We start from the raw sequence: 19601 nt of genomic DNA on the forward strand, positions 1-19601 counted from the left end.
AAATGAGAGAGTTTTAAAGTATTTAAACCATCTAAAATAAAAGATTAAAGAAGAGAATTATATATTTAATTAAAAGTTATATACAATATTTAATTTTTACTTTTGAAGAAAGTGAAAAAATTCTTTCATTTTATATTATCAAAAAATTTTTCAATTTTTATTATTTTAATTTATATTAAAGTTGAATGCTGCAAAATATCCTTAAAAAAATATCCTTAAAATCATTACATTATTCTAAATGTTGTTTAAAATAATGTGATAAGGATATGTGATTTAATATAAATTACTTTAATATAAATTAAAATAATAAAAATTTTAAAATTTTTTGATAATATAAAATGAAAGAATTTTTTCACTTTCTTCTAAAATAAAAATTAATTACATAATTTTTAATTAAATATATAATTCTCTTCTTTAATCTTTTGCTTTAGATGTCTCATTGTCAGATATTTTAAAACTCTTTCATTTTCATTAATTACATAAAATCTTAATGTTCATACGAATTTTATCATTATTGTATCAATCTTTCTTATTCGAAGTGACAAAAAAGTACCTTATAATATAATTATACTAAAATCCTAAAAATACTAAAATCCAAAAATATTATCGTTGCCCAATTTTCGTAAATTTCTTTTCCATTTAAATTTCTTATTTTATATAATAGTATGATATTATATGATTTAATTGAATATTATATTTAATCCTGACATATTACAATATTCAGTAATCACAAAAGAAACGTGGATCTTCGCGAATGAGTTATCGGACGCAATATATTCCATGATTTTATAAGAGCGCTCCAAATAAGAAGCGAGCGACCAGAGTTATCTATAAGAAACTTTGCCGAAGTATTGCTCTCTTGGCGAGGCATGAATGGATAGATGCTCAAATTATCCGGCACATTGACTCAATCGAATTGAAGTGCTTCTCAATGTAATGATAAATGTCATTTTTTATCATCGGTTTGTCGCGTCAGATTAAGAATTTTGAACATTCGGAAGGTTCATTCGGTAGCTAATTAATTGCTTTCTTGTTACTCTAATTCTAACAGGATTTCACTCAATATTTTTTCTTTGAAAGTAAATTTAATTGAGCACGCAAGACAAAAACTTGCCATTATTATATAATTTGACAAGGTAATTATTAATATATCAGAATGTTAAAGAGAGAAATATAAAATAGAGATCATTACTAATATAAAAATAAAATATTAACAAAAATAAGATAAGAAATTTCTCACAATATGTGTATTTATATGTAATTCGAATTTTAGAACATGATTAAAAAAAATAAAAATATAATGATTATCAAGACGACGAAGTCTCAAGTTCAATATGTATCTATAATTTTTTCAATATAAACATAAACTGATGCATCGTACACGTCGTTAGACGTTCACTGTAGTAGTTTCGAGCTCGTAGTTTCATTACGCCGCCCGACTGGCAAAACCCGGCCATTTAACTTAATTAAACGCGTCTCTAATTAATTAGAGAAAGATCGTGCAGTTTCCTCGAGGCAGAAGCGTTACTCGCTTGGACGGAGGACGCGCTCTTGCAACGATCGCAAGTCAGACGCCGTAAAATTTTCACTCCCTTTGCCTTTACACGTTCCGTTCTCCTTCCACGCTATTATTTCCGCTTCCGTACTTTTTTATTTCCGAACACCTATGGAATTCTTCCGCCGAACGTTCTTATTGAAAGCGCACGGCGGGAGTTACAGGAAAGTTTTTCGACATCGTGATATATCACAACACTGCACAAGCAACCTTTTTCGATACATATAAAGCTCTTATACAAAGTGTCGATTTCAAGGAATCCATGTAGGAGACGTAAATTTCGCTTTAAGACCTCTCGTGAGCGACACATGTAATTAATTAGACTGTCTAACTGATTAGAGAGAATCAACACTTTGACGTAAATGGCATGCAAACTACAAACTTTGCTTACGAAATCGTCACATAAAACGTATACAGCAACTTCGACTTCACAAAAATAGAAAAGAAATGCAAATGCATTACTTCTGCACTTGTAAATTTAGACGCTAAATAAATGTAAATGTAAGATTTTATTTTGCCCTTACATTCACAAAAATAAACCTTTTTTTTTAAGAAACATTAATCCAAAAGTAGTCACACGTTTCTCTTTACGTCGTAAATAATTACTTAGCGTGTATTTACATCTCAATTAAAATCACTATCATTAACAATATATTATTGATTATTTTCTTACTTATTAAAAAAAAAATTATGAATATGGATTTAATTACAATTTTCTAAAAGAAAATAAGAATTAAATATTAAACAGAATAAGCATGTTAAATAGCTGACGACTGCATTTCTAGAAAATAAAGATTTTTATAAATAAACGCTTTTTCATTGCAGGTTTTCGGATATGGATGAAATTGCATACTTAAAAATTCGTAAAAAAAATTAGTTATTTAAAAAACGAAAATATATTAAACTTTCAATATCCATACAAAATAATTTTACAATTCACATTTTTTTCGCCGCAGGAGTATAAAAACACCCCGCTAGAATGAAAAAACAGGTGACTCTTTACAAATTAAATATATGAATATTGCAGTTTATAAAAAGAAACTCCAGTAATTTTTATAAAAAAAATAAAAATTAATAAGTGACATAAAGAAGAACAAAGAGTATCACATCATAGTAAATTGAGCGAAATAATTTCAAATCTTTTTCTAATCGCAAAAATAAGACATATCTTCGCCGCTAAAAAGATCTAACAATATATTATTTAATCCTTTATCAGGCTTAATCCTTTATCGGGCTTACACAATCTAACTAAAACGCCTGGTGAAATTAAATTCCTAGAACGCCTCTGCTCATCAACGCAAACCGCGTCGTATCAAATTACGTGGTCATTTCTTGGCTGCAGTCAAGCTAATTCAAGTTCCACTGGACTTACGTGGAAGGCTGTTCGAACTTCCTGGTCGAGACTGCACCAGGGAGATATCGTGTCTTCCTACCGCCACCCTACATTTCCACCTGCCTTCATAGGGAGGAAGTCGACAGACGATGTTGGAAAATGATCGAGAGCGAACACCGCCGCTCGACGTCCCAATTTCCCAGACGGTATCCTGTCCTGCCAGCTGGCACCCTTTGACGACGTTTGCACCTAGCTTCCACCCCACGCTGTCTTCAGCGATGAATAAACTTCAGATATATATAGAGTTGAAAAAGAAGTATTGGAAATTCGACCATTATATTAAAATGATTGATTTCTTCTTAACGGAAATTTCAAAAATATTTGACAACTATTTACAAGTACTGTTTTTTCGCGACATCTAAATCTTTTATATAGACACAATAATAATATCTCAATTTCTGAATAAAGAGCTTAACTTCGTTCTTAAATATCTTCATAAACACCAAAGTCTAATACACCCGAAATTAAAAAATAAAATTCTCTCTTTACTAAGTTAAATTCTATTTTCACTCCTCTGGAATGACACCAAGTCGGTGCGAAAGTGGAGTAGAAAACGGAAAAATAAACGGAAACGGAAATGGGGGCAAGAGAAAGCCGGAGGCGCAACGAGATCGGGAAGATAAAAGAAGAAGAAGGTGCAGGTGCAACAGGATCTCTAGTAGATTTGCTTCAACCGCGTTTGTATGCGCGGTAAGTGTAGATGCAGCTGTTATACGAGCAACTAAGTAACCCAGTTTACCCCGCGAGAAGTAAGTGCACAAGCAAGGGTGGAAAAGTGCGACTCGCAGCCTGTTTCGACATAAAGTACGGTATATTATAGCCAGAGCTGTTCTGAGCATTCAAGCTCACGCGAAAACGCATTCTATCTGCACACATGAATGTTCCAGAAAATGTGAAAAAGAAAAAGGAGATCGTGTTATTAAAAGAATTTAATGTGCAGTTTGTGCAAGAAAAAGAAGAATAAGAAAGAAAATAATATTCTAAGATTGTAAATGAGCATTGCATATTTGCATTATTATTGCAATATGGAACTCTCTCTCTCTCTCTCTCTACACATACAAAATTGTTTCTGAATTACAGATTAAAACACAACTAATAGATTTCATAAAATCAAAAAGTCTTAATCTTATACAAATATTTGCAAATTAATCCTTAAACGTCTTTTCAGTATGACATGCTCACAATTATTAAACAAAAAATGGTTTTCTTCAAAACTTTTATTTACTTTATTGCTCATGACTTTTTATTAACATAAATATACATACATATTATATTATATTTGCTAGTTACCGTTATTTTTAATATTTAATGTTTTAATGGAAAAATATTTGTTACAATATATTCATTTTTATAAAAGTTCTAAACAATCAAAATTGAGTATGCCATACTGAATGTGTTACACTCATGTGAAACTGAAGCATTTAAGAATTAATTGTTTCTTAAAAATATTCAATTTTTCTTTTAATAAACCAATTTGTTTGATTTGATTGATACATAAAAACATTTGATTACATAATTAGAATTAATATTTCCATAATTCAGAGTATCAACAGTTTGTAGGAGACTTAATAGTTTTTGTTTACGTTATAAACATTATATTCTTTATTAATCTTAAAACATGCATGTTCATAACACATATGTACAAGAAGACACATATTCATAATATATCGAAGATATATTGAGTAATCGCATCGTTTGAATATCAGCTTTAAACATATCCAATTTGAATTAAACATAGCATCTACATGTTGATACTTTAAATTTTATTTATAATGTGACTTTATTTGACTTGGGTTCTTAAAACCAAATATACTAAAACTGTCGACTTTTAAACTTCATGTCAAATTATCGCAATAAAATTGAATACATAAATTCGTCAAAAAATCTTGTATGAAAAATAGATCATAGATCGAAATATCTCACGTAATATATAGAAATTCTTTTTACTTGACACTGTAACTACAATTACAAGATTCTACCGTCGTTGCAAAAAATATTATAAAAGGAAAGCCGCCTCCTTAAAATTACGTTTAAATGCGGGCCTCGGAAAAAAGCGATTCACCTTTCTTCGGGATTGCTGTGCTTCTTTTAATTAATACTGAGAAAAAAAGAACGACTGTGTTCAGACTGAGAACAGAAAGACAACATTCGTCGGAATATATTTCCCGCGCTTTTCTCACGGATTTTCTGAGTTTTAATTAATTTTTTGTCTAGTTTGTTTATTCTTAATCCATAGTGTCACACGGAAAAACGTTTTGAGTTATTACTACGGACTACGTGCATCTCGTCGGCACTTGTCGCCATTACAGCCTTTGTACAGCTTAAATGTGATTAAAGCATCGTTTTCTGTAAAAATTAACTCGTGAAGTATCGCGAATTTCGTCCGTATGTTGTTAAAACAGTGGTCAGCTCATGATTTTAATAAATACAACAACGTTGGAAATTTCTGTCGTGCTTTTCTCCGATTAATTATACGAGATGTTATTTAACCATAGTATTTTTTGTAGAGTACAGCACTAAATATTTTGTATGACAATAAAAAAAGTTATAAATCTATATAATTTTAAAAATTAAAAAAGTTTAATCCGTTAAATTAAATTATAGAATATATGTATATATATATATATATAACAAAATCGAATTTTTCAGAAAAATTTTAAGCAAATTTTCATTAATTCGGAATTTATTTAAAATTTTAAAAGTTTCATTATTTTAATATGAAATGAATTATTTCTTAGTGTATATTTTAATTCATATGTTCTTTTGTACAACTAAATTATTCAATAATTTAAAGATCATATTATCTAAAAGTATACCTCAAATATCGTATAATTTCACTGCGAGACATATTAATTATTAATGTAAGGATATATAAATATAAAATACTTCATAATTAATATTAAATGGTTAAATATAAATTATATATAGTTAATCAATCATTGGCAAATGATTTTTTGGGGCATATAACCTACTAAGTTTAACATTTATATTTATTATTACATTATATTGTGTCGAGCAATTTTCAATTATACATACCAGAAAGTATGTGCTGCATAAAGCAAATTTTTCAGCGCGTATTGCATAAGATATTCCAAGACTGCGATACATCTTTTATATGAGATTTCTTCAAAATAACATAATATGAAAGAAATACGTATATTATCCTATTGTGAATTAAGTTTTAAATTTCAATTTAAAAAAGAGTTTATCATAGCTGTTACTATGATCGTCGTAGATAGACTTCGAGAGACGAAAATAGTTATCTTGTTAAAAGCTCATGAGATAATCTTCAAAAAGTGAAATATTAATCGACATTTAGAGAGCGGAAGAAAAATGGATCTTCCACAATCTTCTCTAACGATCTTGAATTGAGTCACATTCATGATTTTTTACAAGTACACTGTACATCACGATTCGCACGCTGTTGTAACACAAATTAACCAAGAATTACTCCCCATATTTGTCAACGGGAAAAAACGATTTTTAACTACCATCCAGGATCATTCTCATCGAAGATATTTCATTTCCGTTCGTTAATAAAAATAATTAAGACAGAGACGCGAGAAATTTTCAGATTGATGTTTCTAAAGATATCCTCGAATTTTGTCAATGACTTCTCCAATTTTCACCAAAATTGCACGGAGGACGAATCTCGGGGATTCATTTGGGTAAATGTATTAATACACGTAGATAACGATATGCATAGATGCTGACAAAAAACGCAATATATCTAGTTACGAGAAAAGATCATTACATTATTTATTATAATCATTATATTATTTATATATCATCACATCATTACATTATTTATATATCATCACAGATCATTACATTATTTATTATAATCATTACATTATTTATATATCTTTTCTTTATTTCTTTTTTTTTGCTTATCAATTTTTTTCTAGCATACCTTACAGTCAAAATTTTTTGTAATTTGAGCATTACTTCAGATCTATCCAATTCAAATTTCACTGTATATATATATATATATATATATATATATATATATGTCTTACCTAACTAATTCTTGTAAATAAACGAACGATTTGCTGGTCATTTCGAATCATGAGTTAGTCTTTACTGTGGCGTGTGTGAAAGAGTTGCCCGAGGCATAGGGAATACACGCATGATTACGATAAATCTCAACAGAAGACCAATTACTCGGGGGGAGGGAGAAGGGAGGAGGAGGGGGGGGGGCAAAGTTAGCGGGACACGTTAATGGCTTTAAGTGAATGGTACAATAAATTGTGTTATCTACGCCGCTGTTTTATTTCGTTTGGCAGTAAATTCCGTGGCAAGAGGGAAGAGGGATGGTATATTTAACATTGGTCCTCGTAAATTCCGCTGTAAAAGCAGCGCTGAAAAATTTTCAAATCAGGTTTACGAAAAGTCCAATTTGCTCAACCTTCCAAACGTTAAATAAATTGTTTATCTTGGTCCAAAATGACCCATCATCATTGCGGTCTTCACACTCGATCTTACGTATATTTATCGCGTTAACCCTTTAATTTAACATATGTCTCCTGTTACTTTCCTCTCTCTTCCTCCTTCTTTCCCTCTCCCTTTTTCCGTCCCTCCTGCCTCCTTCTCTCTCTCTCTCTCCCCTCCCTTCGCTTCTCTTCATTCCTCCTTCCGTTGTTCTCCTTTCCTCTTCTTTTTTCCTCGCTCTCGTTTTACCTATGCATGCGATTTCACGAAATAAAAACGACGTGCCAAGTCTCAGACGCTCCAAATTTGTCGTGACAAAAATACACTTTATCGCACACCGCCGAGCACCCAGACACTACGACAGAGGTACCTTCTCTCCAGACCAGACTTCTACGGCGATCGCAATGCTGGATTAAGGATCGATGCATACGTTCCGCCAAGAATATTATCAGATATTTATGCATCTATTCACGAGCACGACTTTAGATTTGATTAACTTTTATGAATTAATCCATGTCTTTTTTTCTAAAAAAATTAATATGAGGCGAGCAAGACTCGCTACGTGTATATCGTTTTACAAAATATGCTTTCATACTGTTAATTTCTTGTAGATGTAAAATTCAATAGAGCGACGATGGCGAAAAGACAAAAGGGCAAAGATAGCGACAGACAACGTTTATAATTGAAAAATGAGGAAATGACTCGCCCATAGAAGGAAAAATCAAAATGCAAGGAAGATTGGTAGAGGAAAAGTCGTGCTATAATTTATTTATCCGGACACCGAGAGAACGTCCGGACTCTTATAATTCCGTGGTAGCTTTTCGAACGTCTCGTCGCGGTTAGTTAACCGCAATCTTTAAATAGACGACGACGGCATAACATTATTTTTCCAAAGAAACGACGCATCGGTCTGTCTCTTCTCGAAATCTCCGTCGTCTCCATCCATGTCTCCCCCGCACTTTTGCAGACCCCGTCGCGTTCTGATACGACGCATACATTTAGTTAAATTAAGAAACTCATGTTTCACATACGTTGCTGAGAAAAGTCCCGAGATGAACGATAAATTTTGTCAGCGAGACACTCTGGTTAAGGCAGTATCATTGAGAATTAAGATAATGATTAAATTAAGATTAAATAGAGACATTGAATATGCATCAACTCTCTGCAACTGGAGTTTTTAAAGATATCAATATTTTTATTTTTAATCTTGGTAAATAAATTTAAATCTGTAAAAAGTAAATAAAATATAATCTGACTTCTATCATAGTAAAAACTCATTGTTAAAACTTTCACAAGTGTACCAGAACTTTTTCAGTTTTTTATGTAAGCTGGAATAATAAAAATGTGCTCTGTTCTGAAGACTGTTATTATTGACAGAAGAATTAAAATGCATTTTGCCGAAGGATTAAATAAAGATATAATTTTACAGCGAATAAACACAAAATAATATGAATACCTAGGAAATATATCTACTTATTTTATTAATAAGAAGTCAATTTATTATCTTTAACACATATTTTATCATTGTCAGAATAAAATCATACGTACTTGAATAATTATATGTATAGCAACTGCTACATGCAACTACTATAATAGAATATTATATCATTTTTCTAGCAGAATATCGTTTATAATTACTTAAAAGATATTAGAGGAGGAAATCTCACTTTGATCTTTAAAACTAAAAATAATTCGATGATATTTAAATCGGAGGATTGCATTAGCTAGAAACGATGTTAAAGTTTTAGAAAAAACTTTAATATCTTTCCTAATTAATGCAATTCTCTAAACAGAGATCAATTTTAGATAGAGTGAGCAGCAAATGTTTATCTCCAATATTATATATATATATATATACATAGGTATGTATATATAAGTAATTAAAAGATGTTCTACTAAAAAATAATACAATATTCTTGGTAACCTCTTATTGATAAAACAAGTAGTAAAATTAATAAATAGTATATTTTCCAAGCGTTCATATTATTTTTTCTATTCCCTGTATATGTAAAAATGTGTTTGTATTTATATCCACATAATTAGATGTCTCGCTTAATGGTTTAAAAAAATAGTGAATATAGTTTTTAAAATTAATTTCTAATATAAAAATAAAGAGGATAGCATGGAAAGAAAAATTAAAATTTTGAAAATCGATAAAAAGACAATTAAAGGCAATAAAAATAAATGACGACTTTAATTTCCATTAGATACCTATATATATATAAAGATTAATTAAAAATCAAGTAATATCATGTTATTACTTTGCAAAGCATAATTATAACATTTATTATAGCATTATAACAAAAATATTGCTTCTATTTTCTTGTCCTTCTACTACATATTTTGCAAAATATGATCACTTTAATGCAAACTAATTGATCACTGATTTGTTCAAATTTTCTGTTACAGATGCGCGGAGGGCTTCACGGGTCTGCGGTGCGAGACGAAGGATGTCAGCAGCACCGGAAGTGTGTATAACCGGCGTAGGGCACCTTTTTCCTGCAAGCTGGGACTCTCTACCTCGTACTACTGCTAGCGATAATCGCGCGGGGCCCTTTTTAATCATGAGTAGACCTTTTTCTACCCTCGCGGTATACTGCAGTGTAGGAACCCACGAGATAGAGTCGTGAGAGGGCCAACGCGCGACCAAAGAGGGAAGGGAAAAGCGTATGAACGAAGAAAAGTAGGCGGATCAGAAACACGGACGCGAAATGATTAGACAAGGGAGAGAAATTGAGATAAAGAATTAGAAATGACGAATTTCGAATCCGTCGATCTCGGGCATTAGGACGGGTCCTATGTATTTTATAATAATAAGAACAAGTTAGGTTCCAAATAGTTTGGACCGGGCATTCGTACCTTCTTCAATTTCTACGGCTGACGCTACTTATACACCTTTTCCTTATTATTCTTCTTTCTCTGTACGCTCTTTTATTTCCTTTTGCTCTTCTTTTTTATCATAATATATTTTTATTCATTCTTCTTTCTCTTCTGTGTGGATACTTCTTCTATTTTCTTTCTACATCTTTTTATTTTACCTCTTCTCATTTTTACTCTCCTTTCCACTTCTTTCTTTTCTTGTTTCTCTTCTTCGAGCGTTATTACCAGTACTTTCTTTCTAGAAAATATCATTACGCGATGTACTCGCGCTTCCGCGGCAAATTCTTTGGCGAGAGAAAGAGAGAATGGAAATGACAGAAAGAATGGACGACGGTGCGAGAGATCATGAATGTGCAAATGAGCGTGTGCCGGTGTATGAAAGAAAGAAGGAAAAAAAAAAGGAAAGAAGTTGGTCTCTTGACTCTCTCGATGCTCTTTTCGATGGGGTATCATTGAGGGAGAGCTCTCGAGTAACTATTCGCGAATTCGAATGACGGTGCTTGACCTAGATAAAAAAAAACACCGTCCATGAACGACGACATAGAAGCACGCCTGTGAGGCGGTTTGTGTCGCATTTTTCTCCGTAGTCTCCGTGAATCGGAGAACAATACCAAAGAGCCCAAAGTCTTGATCAAGGATGGACGCGACTACAACGAGATTGTCGCTTAGTAGACGATCAGAACGTAAAGGGCCTTCACTCCTCCTCTCGACAAATTCTTTTCTCTTTAAAGCCACAATCAAGCCACGACGTATGTATGGCTTGAGTGGTCCAGGAGTATCGAACGTCGATAAGATCACGTCGTAAAGCGATGTAAGTATGAAAAAAAATTAAGGAAAAAGTACAAGTTTTTGGCTTCAATAGATAGATGATAGTCTTGATTCACATTTCGATCCATGAAGGCTCTTCTTGGAAATTAATAACTAGCCTGAAGCAAGAAATACGAATGGAATGTTGAAAAGTTATTAATTATTTTTGAAAAAAAAAGGAAGAACCGTCTCTGAAAGTAGTTTCTACGGATCAAACTTGCATTTCGCCAAGCCGATTATCTTTCTCTTCCGACCTTTTTTAACGACTTTATTATTCCACGGCTCAGTTTTATTGAAATCGCGGGTGGGCTAGGAAACTAACCCGTTGCATGTTCGCCGCTGTTGGAAGACCGGCAAAATGTTCAAATAATGCAATGAACATGAAGAGAGAATCCTAACCCATGATTTTTCCGTCTTTATGTTTCGAAAAACAAGCGCAAGTAACAAATGCTCGTACATAAAATGATTGTTGGTTGGAAAAATATTAAAAAGTGTCTAAAAACATTCTTATTTGCATAACGCATTAGAAAAATAATTCTTACGCTCACTCTAATGACATTTTAACGAAATGTAGTATTTATTTAGAGAACTAAATTTCTAATAGATATGTCAAATCGCTAAAAAAATATTCTCAATGATCACGTAGATGTGACAATTGATAAAATAATTGAAAATATGTCACATTCTACAATGATGTCATTGTGATAACTCAATGTGATAAGTCGATAGAAAAAAATTAAGTCTTCACTGAGAATCGAAGACTTCCAACAGCAGTGACGTCTTTATTTATAGTAGCACATTTCCGAAGTTTGTTGAATCGCAAATTAGGGATTGCGTAAATAGAAAAATGGTGCGAAAGGAGGAGATGGAAATTGGCCAGTCAGAATGAGTCGCGGGAGAAAGACCACAGGGCAAAAAACGATTTAATGTAAAATATGATAGTATAACGCGCATTAGGCTAGCTAAAAGCAGAAATATAAGGTAGATAAAAAGGTGAAAAAAAGAGGGAGATAAGAACGGAAAGAGGGGAATTCGCGATGATGAAATCTCATCTCGATGAGGATAGAGACACGAGGTAGTCGGTCAAGAGGTTTTTGAGATTTTAATAAAATCTAATCTTGAAATTCTCCATCCTTAAAGTATATAATACATGTGAAGGATCATTGACGGTATATTCATTTATTTCTGTTTTAATTAAAAAGCTCACGAGAGTTCTTGTGAAACGGAATGGTAATAATATCGTGTCAATGAATTGGAAGTTGTGTATCGGGCGAATCTTCGGAAAGATATTATCAAGAGAGACCAATAATGATCTCATCCATCAGAAACCTCGACGACGATAACGTGTGCAAGTAAAAACAATGGATACATAGTTACAGGAGCGAGAGATGCGCGCTGTTCTCCAACAGTCTCGTACGCGCAGGACTCTATTTATGTTTTATATTATATTATATATATATTATATATATAAATATGTGTATAAACATTTTTAATTTATTTATTTAATTCATTAATTTTATTGATTTACAATTAAACGTCATCACCTCGGCAATCGCCTTTGTTCTTAATCTTCTGTTGACCTTTCTGCACTTTTTCGTTTACACGCTCCTCACCTGACGATAACTGGATACAAGAGCGCTCGAAATCTTTCGCCTCTAATTCTACAAAAATGGAACGGAGTATAATATCGGAAATTATTCCAAGGAAGAAGAACCTATGTATCATATATACATTTTTTATGTTTTAAATCAAAAGATATATTTTTAATTAAAAAGCGTCAATTTTCTTTTCTTTTGTTTCGTGTATCTCAAACGTCACATTTTTTATTATTATATTTATACATCATATTTTATTCTATCATATTTTTTTATTAAAAAATGTAGTTTAAGAGAATAGTGTTTGCAAATGAAAATAAGAAAAGTAGATATAGAATTATACAATAATCCGATTTTAATATAATTCTTTTTACCATTTTTTTTCTTTCAGAATTCTTATTTAGATTCTCTTTAAATAAATATTTTCATATCTCATCATATATTAGTGGCAAAAGATTTTATCAGCTCTTCTGTTGCCTTCAAACAGGTAGGTGCATTTTTATTTTGCTTTCTAATTTGTGTTCATCATCATTTAAACATTAATTTGCACGTCATTTTAGTTTCCTTGGACTGCTTTGTCGACGCCGACATGTAAATTTTGAACGTTACGCAACTTGAATGTCGTTGAATTTTCCAACTGACTCATTTCGCGACATTACAAGCACATTTACATAGCGTCGTATTAATTACATGACAGGTTTTTCCCTTTACATCTGAAAATTACTTGAAAAGCATGACAGCAAAAATTATAAAGATATATATTACAAGAATAAAACAATATATTGTTTTATATATATATATATATATATATATATATATATATATATATTGTTTTATATAAATATCGGGGAAAAAGTTTCTTCGTATTTTTTAATTCAAAATTGTATATACAATATCTTCGTCAAAAATAAAATTTAAAAAAGATTTTAAAGCTTGAAATCTCTACTTTCGATTATTATTTTTTGAATTTCTGTGAGTTTGATAAGTATTACATTTAAAAAACTATAAGCTGAAAAAAATAAAAAATTTTCTTTTCACTTTGGGGGTCTCTCATGTGCCCAAAAAAATTTACAAAAATTTTCGATCACCTACGTGAAAGCTTAAAATTACCTACAAAATCATTTTTTATTTAATGTTCTTATGATTTTTTGTTCCTGAGTTATTCGCGAGTTAAGTAAAGGAGCAATCAAAATCAGAATGCTCCGCAATTAAAAAAACAGATTCTTAAAACTGAAACTTGCTCTAACGAATGATATAATTGTAACAAAAATTTTGCAATAAATGAAAAAAACTTTTGCAAAAAATTTTTTTAAATACGAAGAAATATCTTCCCCGACCCAATATATATTTATGTGGAGATAATACAATGAGACAAATTCAGACTCAGCAGAAAATACAAATCGACATTTAGTTTGAACCAAAACCGGAAACTGATTTCGTAAACAATACGTTGCATTTTTGTACCGCGAAGTATTTACGTCATATTGATCGTTCTCGTCACACTCGCAGGAAATAAGATTTCCGCCGTGAAAAATGTTTTAAGACAGGACAGACCTCCAAGGGAATACATAGAGAAAAATTTTCATACTCGAGGCATGACTCGTTGCTTCTTTCAGCATCTTATTGCATCCTGACGAGTCGTTTTGGGACAAGTCACTCCTCCTTTCCAGGAAATAGTTCTTCGAGTATCTTCTTGCGGAAAACCGGAGAGTGATGCGTAAATACGCAAGAGGACGACATAAATTTCCAAATCGTCAAAGGATAACCATAAGAGAGTGAAAATTGATGGGATCAGAAGCACGAAGAGGAAAATGACATGTACATTTATTTACGTTTAACTGGTGATAAAGCAAAGCGGCAGCTCTCAATTCATAAAATAGAAAAATATGAAAAGTAAAACTGTAACTGGATGAATCTTTCAAGAAACACAATATACGTAAGCTCGATAAAGGAAGAAGAAAAATAGAATATAAAAAATTATTCTAATTCAATTAATTAAATTATTCTAATATATAAGACAAGGTATAAATAAAATGTTTTTAAATTAAAGCAAAGACTGATTGACGTTTAATTAAAAATTAGAGTATAAATGTCAAGCAACGTTTTAATCTCAATCACTTACAATTCAAATTCTTGATTATTTTCAAAAAGTAACTGTGAATTCATTCATATTTCTGTAATAACGACTTATAAAAATTTATTCTAATGTTCTCCGATTTAAAATATCCTATATTGTAACTACACACAGACAATTGTGGATTGTCTTGTTTTGATAGAAATGCGATAGAAATGCGAATCATATCGATTTCGCAGATAATTGAATTAACTGTTTCGATTAAAAAATAGATCGAAAGAAAGAGAAAAATTGAGAGAAAACGAGAAACAGAGTTAGGGCGGGAAATAACTATGGAATACACGAATATTCACTTTCGATCCTGACGATGTATTTCGCAAGCGCGTCATAAAAAATTCTCTATAGTCCATAAAGTTCAGACTATCCCTACAGCGATCCTCGTAAACGCTTCTCTTAATCGAACTTCGTGCCCCGGAAGCAACTTTCTTCGATGGGAGATGGCGAGAGAGGCCTAAGAAGGATCGCATTATCGATAGAAACTTATCGAAAATGTGGGCTCGTCTTACTCTAAACTTTGCTTACGCGCATTTAATACGAATAGCTTTGATTATCAGCCGCGAAACGGAAACTTCTCAAACGTGTTATGTTATTGGACACCCTTTGCTGTAGTGAAACCAATCGTGTTCAATTACGACCGAAAATTCGTGATTCGACAAATAAATTAGGCAAAATGACCATAGTGATAAATCAATACACATAAATAGAAAAATATAGATTAGAAATATGAAAATAAAATAAAATATTTAACGTATATATAAAATAAAATTTAAATGAATTATATTTCGAGAAATATGTAACATACATTTAAATAGAATATAATAAAACTAACGAACTCTCTTGAAAGTATTTAAATACATAAAAATATAAAAATATCTGAATTAATATTTGACTGTGCATGTGCATTAAATATAAAGAGGTTCATTTTATTTTTATATTAAATTCTCTAGAAACATTAAAGATATTACTTTTACTATATTCGTATATTAATTAATATAATTAATTTAATAAGCAAAATACATTATATAATAAAAATCGTAATTTTGATAATGTAAAATATAATATATAAAATAATAGAGATAAGTTTGAAATGTAAACTTAAATTTAATATAAATTTAATTTAGTATAAACTTAATTGAACTATTAAGATAAATACTTTTTAATAGATAAAAAGACTTTATAATAGATAAAAATTAAGCTAAATATAAACGTTATAAAAACTTTATTTTAAAAAATGGTACCAGAAAACTAATATACTGATAAAAATTAAAAACAATTTAATGACGTTAACTACGGAGGAAATCTTAGTATAATAATATTTGAGGAAAACTCTTTTCGGGAATTTGATCGTATATGTTTTAGTTTTATACAAAGCCGTCTGTTTTCTCATTCTTCGCTCTTGCTACGTCCAGCCAACGTATTTTTATTATGTATCCTTGGACACCCTCAACGGTATCTTTTGTGCGCTACAGATTTTTATGAAAAACACACAATAACGTCCGCCACGGGAAGGAATAAAACGTATGAATACTATGGCACGACACGTGCACCATATTAAAGCTGTCTGGTGTGGCAAGAAAAATAGTTTTCTACGTGATCGCGGAGGATTTCTTCCTGAGTCGCAACAATGAGTTTTATTAAACTAATTTGAATTTCCAAAAATATGTAAGATCAATGCAGAACTTGAGGAAGACGTTGTAGTGACCAGTATATTGCAAGGAGATTTAAATAAAATGTCTATCTTTAAGATAATTATTGATGATTATATAAAAATCATAGGAATTTCAATCGGCAGCCTTCAATTTGCGAGTGATAACAGTTCAAAATGCGTTTTAATGAGGGTTTAAAATATGAACAGTAATCGATTTTACAGAAAAGCACGATAAAAGCGAATAATAACTAATTGTCTCGATAATTATCAAGAAATGTAATTAATTGTGCCGGCGAATAACGTTCATAATAATGATGGAAAAAAAAAGAGATGATTATATTTAATCGATGATAAGCACTATTCTCTTTGAAATTTTCACGTAACAGAAATCCATTCCAATTCACATATTTAAAATATAGAGAACAAAGCACTTTGTCGATCGTCAATTTTTACGTTCATCTCCGCACGATAAAAATACATTCAAGATTCGATTAGATGAAAGTTTAATAAAGACAACCATGCATCAAAAAACTCAAAATCGCCACAAGGGAAAAGTACATTGAATTTTAATGCTTTTAAAATATTCTCCTAAAAATCGTACGGGTAAAAATACACGCTTAAAAATTTTACTATCCGCTATTATAAAATTTTATCACTTACCTGTCTTTTATCGGTACTGACTAAAAATTTCTTATCATCGTTAACTGGATTACCGTTACTTTGTTGTACACATTTTACTACGGCTCGAGTATCTGAAAAAATAAATAAAAATTTCTTAAAAATAGATATCATGACATATACTTATATTGATTAACGTTTGTGAACTTAGTTTGTTAATTAAGTTTGTTAATATAATTTTATTTATATTCTTTCTAATTAGTGTGAATAACGAAAACATTCTTGTCACTTAGTGTAGAAAAAAAAATTAACGATGTGACCGGATTAGAATTTGGAATCCTTCGTTTACACGCCTATAGCACTTCCTCATTATAATTGCTCTACTATTCTTATAATTACTTTGACATTTATAAATATATAATAATATTTAATTAGTAAGAATATACTTATGTATGAATCTGGAGCAGTAAGATTCTAAATTCATACATAATATATTTTTACTAATTAAATATTGTATGCGTAACGTAAAGTTTTATTTGCAAAATATTTTTTTCTAGTTTTAAAACGTAAATTTATTTATCATTTTCTCATTACATAACGATATTAAGCGTTGCAAATTTTAATATATATAGAAACTATCACACATAAATATAAATTGTATCACAAAATTTAGAAATTAAATTATCTATGCAACTAAATTGATAATATAAAAAATTTTATATTTTAAATTTAATTTATTCAAAACTATGAATATTAATATAACATATTTACATAGCGTTGCTAATAAGAATTTAGATTACAGAGGATACACAGGTCTGTTGAAAACTTAGTTTGCTAGCTAAACGTTACCGTCGTCTCGTTAAGCAAAACAGATATAAAACAAAGGATATTAGAACATTTAGTCACTCTACCGAGTTCTAGCATCTATTCTTTTTATTTTCTCTCTGCCTCGAAGTGTTTATCTCGTGAATTAAGTTTTAGATAGGCATGATATAGAAGAATCAAGATAATTAGAGATATTTGATTAATTACATATTTCTGGAACACATCAAATCTGTATAATTCAAATAATTTAGCTGTCTTATTTTTTATAATTTCTGCAACTCATTCAAAATTTATCCTTCGCTATTACATGACCATTGGTATTCATACTCAACTTTCATTTACGACGGAAACTTGACATGAACGTGCCAGGACGAGCATATCCTTTAGATATATCCGACTAATTGACAGCGGACGTTGAAGATGTACAGAGAATAAGCCCACTTTTTGACTTAATTCTGAGGGGAATTTACGAAACCTCGACGACATTTGCACAATGTCTTAGATAATAATTGAAACCGAAATTCTAATAATATAAACTCTTAATAACTCTCCACGTTTGCCATATAAAAGCATATTATTGGACATTACTTGTGCGCGCGATGGAAATAAATCTGTGATATAGAATTATAAAAATTTAAGTCAATGGTTGTATCATATCTAATCAATGTTATTACTTTAATGAATATTAATTAATTATTCTCAGATTTACAGATTATATCGCCGTATTCTTGTTCATCCATTACTAATGCCAATAGACTGGTATCTTTAAAGATAACAGTTGTGAAAACCTAAAAAGCGTAATTATTCTCAAATTCTACATGTCGGAAGAATCGCAAGGAATGAAATAATGCATAAAGTAAGAGAAAATAAAACACAAAAAATCAAAATTAGAGCGGACCAGTCAAGATGTCGGCTGGTTACCAACAACTGGTGGAAGATTACGAAAAACTGGCTATATGCCGCAAAAACTAAGTCCACTTTTATTGGAAACAGAGTGAAGATTCTTTTTATGACGCTGTCTCGTAGTATCTTCCTATCAAATTTCAAATATTCCGCTTGCGCCTTCTTGCCGACCCAACATTCTCCGTTATCATCCATAAGCTCGAAGACAATTGGAAAACCCGAAATTTGCGAGTACTTAAACGTATGAAACTTGGAAACTGTACTAGCAGATATCGCCTCTCTTGCGTTTCCATTCAGTCTCGATTTCGCGGACTCTACATGCTGACTGCGCAAAATTCATAAGAAGTGCTCTCGAGGGTTCCGTTTGAAAGCTCGAAATTTCAAAGAGACTATCGTTTATCAAATAACAATGAAAGAAGCTTTTAATACAAGACTCTAGTTTTGTATTATCAATCACTCAGAAGAAACAAAAATCGTTTTTAAAGATTTGCAAAAGTTTAACAATAAACATTATTAGAGAAAGAGAGATAAAAAGAACTTAAGAAATATAACTAGATATTTGGAGCATGCAAAATTTTTATACAAAATAGATTTTTATACAAAATATAGTTGATTTAATCCTACACATTCTTATAAATTTATATGTTTTTACATATAATTAATCTATATATAAAAATCGTAAAATAAAAGTATCATTTCTAACGTATCATTAAGATAAAGTATTGTTTTTGACGTATGTGTAACTATTATTTTATAACTGTTATTTTATTGCGTTTTGCTTTTGTATAAGTAATCTAGTTATTAAATTCTCG

General features: G+C 30.8%; 1 protein-coding gene and 1 long non-coding RNA gene across 6 annotated transcripts in view; one reads left to right on the top strand and one right to left on the bottom strand.

The window, feature by feature from the left end:
• Positions 1-19601, top strand: part of vn (membrane-bound neuregulin protein vein) — a 400698-nt gene that overhangs the window by 344583 nt on the left and 36514 nt on the right. Inside the window, exon 5 of one of the 2 annotated variants that reach the window (XR_015546113.1) lies at positions 9789-9847. Coding sequence is in view for 1 of the 2 variants with exons in the window: in XM_087409320.1 (XP_087265446.1) it covers positions 9789-9915 (127 nt within the window). In the remaining variant the exon portion in view is untranslated. Of the gene's footprint in view, positions 1-9788; positions 12619-19601 lie in introns of those variants that run through there. The other variant, XM_087409320.1, reaches the window with a different exon arrangement.
• Positions 1-19601, bottom strand: part of LOC147908525 (uncharacterized) — a 404067-nt gene that overhangs the window by 329735 nt on the left and 54731 nt on the right. For all 4 annotated transcript variants that reach the window (XR_015546122.1, XR_015546124.1, XR_015546121.1 and 1 more), the window contains exon 2: positions 17104-17195. This is a non-coding gene — a long non-coding RNA (uncharacterized LOC147908525). The remainder of the gene's footprint in view (positions 1-17103; positions 17196-19601) is intronic.

Source organism: Acromyrmex echinatior, chromosome 9 (genome assembly GCF_024713525.1).
Source record: "Acromyrmex echinatior isolate Ae372 chromosome 9, ASM2471352v2, whole genome shotgun sequence".
Taxonomy (NCBI): domain Eukaryota; kingdom Metazoa; phylum Arthropoda; class Insecta; order Hymenoptera; family Formicidae; genus Acromyrmex; species Acromyrmex echinatior.